The sequence below is a fragment of the Myotis lucifugus genome, unplaced genomic scaffold (assembly GCF_000147115.1).
Source record: "Myotis lucifugus unplaced genomic scaffold, Myoluc2.0 scaffold_12, whole genome shotgun sequence".
Classification (NCBI taxonomy): domain Eukaryota; kingdom Metazoa; phylum Chordata; class Mammalia; order Chiroptera; family Vespertilionidae; genus Myotis; species Myotis lucifugus.
The window spans coordinates 8336954-8344650 of NW_005871060.1; the positions used below are offsets into that span (position 1 = coordinate 8336954).

Consider the following 7697-nt stretch of genomic DNA (forward strand, 5'->3'; position numbering starts at 1 on the left):
AGCAGAAGGACACAAATTATGGTGATGACTTTGTGGCTATATGGCTGCTCCCCTTCACTGGCAGAGGCAAAAAAGTCTAGATCAGTGGTCCTCAACCTTCCATGACCCTTTAATATAGTTCCTCATGTTGTGGTGACCCCCAACCATAAAATTATTTTCGTTGCTACTTCATAACTGTAATTTTGCTACTGTTATGAATCGTAATGTAAATATCTGATATATAGGATGTATTTTCATTGTTACAAATTAAACATAATTAAAGCATAGTGATTAATCACAAAAACAATATGTAATTATATATGTGTTTTCCGATGGTCTTAGGCAACCCCTGTGAAAGAGTCGTTTGACCCCCAAAGGGGTTGCGACCCACAGGTTGAGAACCGCTGCTCTAGATGGTTCCATTGGTGCTGAACCTGAGGATGCCCGTACATCTCCACGACCACTCCAGGGAAGTTCTGGAACACGGAGTCCTGGCAGCTGCCTTCTTATGCTCAATAAATACTTCTTGCCTGAGAAAAAGGCAAATGCTTACAAACCAAATGATACATTACTGCGGTTATTCTCTTTTGTTCTGTAAGCAATGTTGTGCTATTCTCTTTTTAAACAGCCATTAACTAATATTTTTGAAGAAAATGAAGATAATCATCTGTTTTTGCATTTGGGCAGCAGCATGGGCCATTCCGGTGAGTATGCCATCTTCAGGAAACCTCCTTATTTGGCTATCCCTTTTAACCTAACATAAATATAGAAGCCTTTGCAGGTAAGCTGAGCCTAAACATTCAGATTTGCATGAAAGACTTGACAGGATATCTCTGGGGGTCTCAACAAAGCCAAACATGACTCCAAGCTCATGCTCCTATTTCTCCAATCAAAACTCATGCTGCTCAGAAGGATTCTTATTTAAAAATTCATTCAGATCAATTTACATTCAATCCCCAGAAATCATGAAAATTTTGTTCATCTTTGCTCATGTGCCCCAAACTGCACTCTAATATCAATGAAACCTGTATTGCTTAGAAAGTTTTCAAGAAAGAAAAGTAGCATTCTTTAACATAGAAGAAAAGTAACAGAGTTAATGTTTATATGCTCACAGTAGAAAATTTGGGAAAAAAACCAACACCAACAAAGAAAAATTAAGAAAATTCAACCATTTGTAATTTTATTAGCCAGCTGCTATGGTTAACATTTTTTACATGTTTTCATAATACCAAATGCTTTGGTATTAATGTAGTTGAGAATTTCCTCAACTATTTCAAATGTGCTCCTGAGGACACATAGTCTATTACTTGGTTTTTCTTATGCACTGGCTCTGGTCATACCAACTATCCTCCTGGGGGATTTGGCCAGGATTATACTTAGGGTAGGTCTTGTACTTTGCAAGAGGCTTATTGTAGAGAAACACCCAAGATCTACCCTCTTATCTTTAGAAAAGTCTGTTCCTCTTCTGTAGTTGAGATGAATGGTCTGGTTAATTCTTCAATAAAATTGACAACACCGTTGTGAAAACGATCTGTATGCCCGTTGTGAAAACGATCTGTATGCCCGTTTAAATTCCATATAAACCCTATAAAAAGTCATTTCTCTTTTCCACCTAATTAGAGCATATGTTGGCCTTTGTGTTATATCTCCCCCCCACCCCCCGCCTTCATTTAGGGAAAAATGTGTGTGTCTGTGTATGTGAATGCACACAAAATAAGAATGTTTTTGATTTTCATAGGTTCCTCAAATCAAGTCATTGGAGAGACATGCTGTTGGCCAATCTGTGAATTTAAGTCTTCCAGCAAAATTAAAAACGCCAGTACAGGTATAGGGTATAAAATGTGTTTCTAAGGTGTTTTTAGATTTCATTACCTTCCAAAAAACTGATGCTCAGCTTTTCAGTTTCACGATGATTTTCACTATTTATTTTGAATTGTTTCTTTTTCAGGATGAGTTATATGCTAATGATACCACCAAAGAAAGTGGTGTCCCTATGCATGAAAATGAAACGGGAAGGCAACAGTATACCAAAGATGGTTACAGAGTAGAAGGAAATGGCCCTGAGTGGGCAGGAGTAGGAAGGGAAAGTTCTTCTACACATTCCATGTCAGTAAATGAAGAGGGGAATCCCGAGGATGTGAATGGGGGCACAGAAAAGCCAGAAACATATGGTCATGATGGAATACATGGTATTAGGAGACAAGTAAGCACTATTGACATGACTGGCGCAGCAAATGGGAGCAATATTAATGGAAATACTGATGAGAATTTTAAAAATGGGGATGTTGGAGATGCAAGTCAGAGTGAGAATGCCACTGTGGTTGACGAAGATGAGCATCAAGTATCTGGAAGCAGTAACAGTACAGGCCGTGAGGATGACATGAATGGGAATTCCTGTACAAATGAGGGTGACACAAGTGCAGTAACACCTCAGAAAGAAGGTGAGAGAAATGGTCATGAGGGGGCAGGGGTAACACCAGGGGGAAGCGGAGCTGGCCATACAGAAGATGCTGGCCTCGATAATTCTGATGGGAGTCCTAGTGGGGATGGAACAGATGAGGGTGAAGACAAGGGCTCTGGTGATAATGAAGGTGAAGAAACGGGAAATGGAAAAGATGGCACTGATAAAAGCCAGGGCCAGGAGGGCCAGGGTCATGGAAAAGAAGGCGGCAATGATAATAGCTCAAGTAAAAATTCAATGAGCAGTGAAGATGATGACCCTGAGGACAAAGAAGATCCCCACGACACCGATGGAGACAATGACTCCGAGACTGAGGAGGATTCTGATCGGATCCTAGAAGAAAATGATAGCCCAAGAATGGAGGACATCCAGAACACCAATCACAGAGAAAGCCATGGTGTGGATAATGGAATTACCAAAGAATCAGAGCCAAGTACGAATGGGAAGAGCCAAGATAAGGTTAGTTTGTGAAGTTGATTTTTTAAATAGCAGTTTAAATTCTCTCTTCCACCCAACTAATGGTAGCACAAAAAATAATCATGACTAGCATTCATGTATTTTCGTACCTAAATTACTTGACTATCTGATGGGAAAGCCAGAGTTCTTACTAGATTCTGATATACAACATTTAAAAAAATATTTTATCAATTTTTTATAGAGAGGAAGGGAGAGGGATAGAGAGTTAGAAACATTGATGAGAGAGAAACATTGATCAGCTGCCTCCTGTACACCTCCCACTGGGGATGTGCCCGCAACCAAGGTACATGCCCTTGACCGGAATCGAACCTGAGAACTTTCAGTCCACAGGTCCATGCGTTATCCACTGAGCAAAACTGGTTAGGCAATATACAACAAAAATATACAAAAAAAAAATCAGATATTTCTGAAAATTTGGTTAAAATTCTAGAAAAGTCTTATGCTAAATAATGTCTGCACCATAAATGTTCCTACTGGGTGAAATATGTGGCTGGGTTGTTATATAACCCAAACACTAGAGCATTTTCAAGTACTGAATCCAGCACATTTTCACAAACAGATGTTTCTGAAGTACTGGAAGCTGACCTTGTGTTTCACTGGTCAATTTTCTCAGCCAGTGTTCCTCAGACCAATGCAATTTTGCAGTATAACATTTACTAATTACCCATTCTTCCACAGGGAATAGAAATTGGAGGTCCCAGCAGTGGCAATAGAAACAATCTTACCAAAGAAGCTGGGAAAGTCATTGGCGATAAAGAGAGTAAAGGACAACATGGAGTGATTGTGGGCAACGGAAATGTCCAGACACAAGGGGAGATTGACAACATGCAAGAACCTGGCCAGAAGTTAGAACCTGGAAACAAGGTTGAACACGGCCAAACAGGTAGTGAGAGTAACAGTGATGGTTATGATAGTTATGAGTTTGACGATGAATCCATGCAAGGCGATGATCCCAACAGCAGCGATGAGTCTAATGGCAATGATGATGCCAATTCTGAAGGTGACAATGACAGCAGTAGCCGAGGAGATGCATCTTATAACTCAGATGAATCAAAAGATAGTGACAACGACAGTGATTCAAAAGGAGAAGGAGATGAGGACAGTGACAACACATCAGATGCTAGTGATAGTGACAGTAACGACAATGGTAACAACGGAAGTGATGATAGTGAATCAGACAGCAGCAAAGATAAATCAGACATCAGTGACAGCAGTGACAGTAGTGATAGTAGTGACAGCAGTGACAGCAGTGACAGCAGTGACAGCAGCGATAGTAGTGACAGCAGTGACAGCAAATCAGATAGCAGTGATAGCAGTGACAGCAGTGACAGTAGTGATAGTAGTGACAGCAGTGACAGCAAATCAGACAGCAGTGACAGTAGTGACAACAGTGATAGTAGTGACAGTAGTGACAGCAGTGACAGCAGCGATAGTAGTGACAGCAGTGACAGTAGTGATAGTAGTGACAGTAAATCAGATAGCAGTGACAGCAGTGACAGTAGTGACAGCAGTGACAGTAGTGACAGCAGTGACAGTAGTGACAGTAGTGACAGTAAATCAGATAGCAGTGACAGCAGTGACAGTAGTGACAGCAGTGACAGTAGTGACAGCAGTGACAGCAGTGATAGTAGTGACAGCAGTGACAGTAGTGACAGCAGTGATAGTAGTGACAGCAGTGACAGTAGTGACAGCAGTGATAGTAGTGACAGATCAGATAGCAGTGATAGTAGTGAAGTAGTGACAGCAGTGACAGTAGTGACAGCAGTGACAGCAGTGATAGTAGTGACAGCAGTGACAGCAGTGACAGTAAATCAGATAGCAGTGACAGTAGTGACAGCAGCGATAGTAGTGACAGCAGCGATAGTAGTGACAGCAGTGACAGTAGTGATAGTAGTGACAGTAAATCAGATAGCAGCGATAGTAGTGACAGCAGTGACAGCAGCGATAGTAGTGACAGCAGTGACAGCAGCGATAGTAGTGACAGCAGTGACAGCAGTGACAGTAGTGACAGCAAATCAGACAGCAATGACAGTAGTGACAGCAGTGACAGTAGTGATAGTAGTGACACTAAATCAGATAGCAGTGACAGCAGTGACAGCAGTGACAGCAGTGACAGTAGTGATAGTAGTGACAGTAAATCAGATAGCAGTGACAGTAGTGACAGCAGTGACAGCAGTGACAGCAGTGACAGCAGTGATAGTAGTGACAGCAGCGATAGTAGTGACAGCAGTGACAGTAGTGACAGCAGTGACAGCAAATCAGACAGCAGTGACAGCAATGAAAGCAGCGACAGTGCATCTGACAGTAGTGATGAGAGTGACAGCAAGAGCAAGTCTCCTAATGGCAACAACAATGAAAGTGATAGTGACAGTGACAGTGAAGGCAGTGACAGTAATCACTCAACCAGTGATGATTAGAATAAACAAAAACCCCACAAGATTTCTTGTGTGAAAAGTTTGGTGAGTGACAGGAAATAAAGATTTCCAAGAAAGTAAGGAGAAGGGAGAAGAAAACAGAAGGCATGTAAACAACCACAGAATTAAGTCAAATGGATGGATTCAGTCCAACTCCCAACTCCCTCAGAGAGAATCTGAATGAGTGGCCTTTGGTACATGCGTGTTAAAATATATTCTGAAAAGATTTTGCTAAAGTTGTACATCTAAACATAAGAGAACAATTAAAGTATTATTTAATACTTTATACAGATATCTCAAGTAATCACGTACTACAGGATAATCTCAATCCAAATGCCAAGTGCTTTAGAATGTGGCAAGTAAATACTTCTTATAAACAGCTTGTGACTTTGCCTTAATCTTTTGAGTAATTATATTTTCTGAATAGACGGTCTGCTCACTGCTGAGTAAAGGATGCTGTTACTATACCCACCTTGGCTACTAATTCATTTACTTATCCCAAGAAATGCACCTGTAACGAAAAAAAAAGCAGCAATATTTTAACCTTTTTGGGAATAATCTTTGTAATTATTGAATAGAGCAATTCCAAGTTAGGGAAATTCTAGAGTGTTAGAGAGGAATCGAAACATTGATTTAAACAAAACCTGATACTTAGTATTACATTCCTGCAAACCACTGGAAATTTGGCACAAAGTCCCTAAAACTACTGACAAAACTGGTGCAGTGCTTAGAACAGTGTCTCGCCTCCAGGAGCCACTTTCCAAATAGTAATAAATAAATGGAGACAAGAATGGACTTTGGGTGGGGCGGAGTGGGGAGGGATGGTGGTGTTCAATTTTGAACTCTGTTAAGTGAAATCAGTTGTCTTCTGCCTCAATCTCACAAAGTCAAACTTGGTTCACATTTCGCTTTTAAACCCCCACAAACCAAAACTTCCAGATCAGACCTAGCGACTCTCTTCTCACTACTAATCTCTTTAATAAAGCCAACAGTTGCTGGTGACCAGTGTTTGGAAATGACTCGTTTTTATTATTATTTGAGTCTTATACGTATGTAGCTAAAATCTGAGCATGGATCTTCAGCCTTTTCATGAATGAGGGTAATTTTTAGTTTTGGGATGAAGCCCAAATGCTAGAATGTGAGGATCTTAAAAATGTATGAGCCTAGAGTCTACAGTGGTCGGCAAACGCATTAGTCAACAGAGCCAAATATCAACAGTACAACGATTGAAATTTCTTTTGAGAGCCAACTTTTTAAAACTTAAACTATATAGGTAGGTACATGGTTATTAACTTAATAAGGCTTAGGAAGAGCCACACTCAAGGGGCCAAAGAGCCACATGTGGCTCGCGAGCCGCAGTTTGCTGACCATGGGCCTAGAGTCTAGGCCAGCCGTGGGCAAACTACGGCCCGCTGACTCAAACTAGGACACTTTTGAGAGTAAAAGGGGTGCTATCAATAATTACTTGGGGACAGGAGGTGAAAATTGGACTGTCTGGGGACACTGGAGATACAATGAACATAACCATAAAACTTTAGGGTATATTTTCAAGATTTAGTAGTGATGATTTTTCATTTCCCTCTTTTTCCATGTAGGCAATTATTTTAAGTTTGTTCTATTTCAAAGTTAAACATCTATATAGGGAAGTTTTGGATGCAACTATTTTTTAAAAATGTATTTTATTGATTTTTTACAGAGAGGAAGGGAGAGGGATAGAGAGTTAGAAACATCGACCAGCTGCCTCCTGCACACCTCCCACTGGGGATGTGCCTGCAACCCAGGTACATGCCCTTGACCGGAATCGAACCTGGGACCTTTCAGTCCGCAGGCCGACACTCTATCCACTGAGCCAAACTGGTTTGGCTGGATGCAACTTTTTAAATGTTAATTTTCAACCAGGCATTAGTTGACAATGTATGCTCTAAGATTAGGCGTATTTTACCCAAAGAGTTTCAGTAGGTTGTTTTTTCTGCCTCCTTCCTCCCATATGCAAGAGTTTCTTCATTAGGGGATCAATACTGCAAAGAATATCTCTGAAGGCTTTAAAACACTGCTATTCATAAACTACTTGATAGCTCAAAATACTGTGAAATTTCAGGTTTCAATATATGCAAATCATGTCAATCACTTCAAACTTCTTTTGTGAAAGTATGCTCTAGATTTTGAACTCCTTTAAACTTTAGGTTATTTTTTTAAAAAAATGTATGAAGTGCTGCTTCTAGTATTTGTCCCACCTATTTCAAAAGGTTGTGATGAGCACTCAGGCAATGGATGTGGAACTCTGTAAGTTGTACAAGATATGTAAATGACAGATAATGAATTTTGGTGTTATAATAAACATCTGTTTATATAATTGTCCTCAAAGA

At 40.3% G+C, this 7697-nt stretch overlaps 1 protein-coding gene across 1 annotated transcript; it reads left to right on the forward strand.

Moving 5' to 3' along the window:
• The first annotated feature begins 632 nt into the window (after positions 1–632).
• Positions 633–5334, forward strand: DSPP (dentin sialophosphoprotein). The gene is given in 5 exon segments (XM_006109720.1): positions 633–683; positions 1718–1804; positions 1928–2899; positions 3596–4646; positions 4649–5334. Coding segments are annotated over 5 exon segments (2847 nt in total).
• The last annotated feature ends 2363 nt before the right edge of the window (positions 5335–7697 follow it).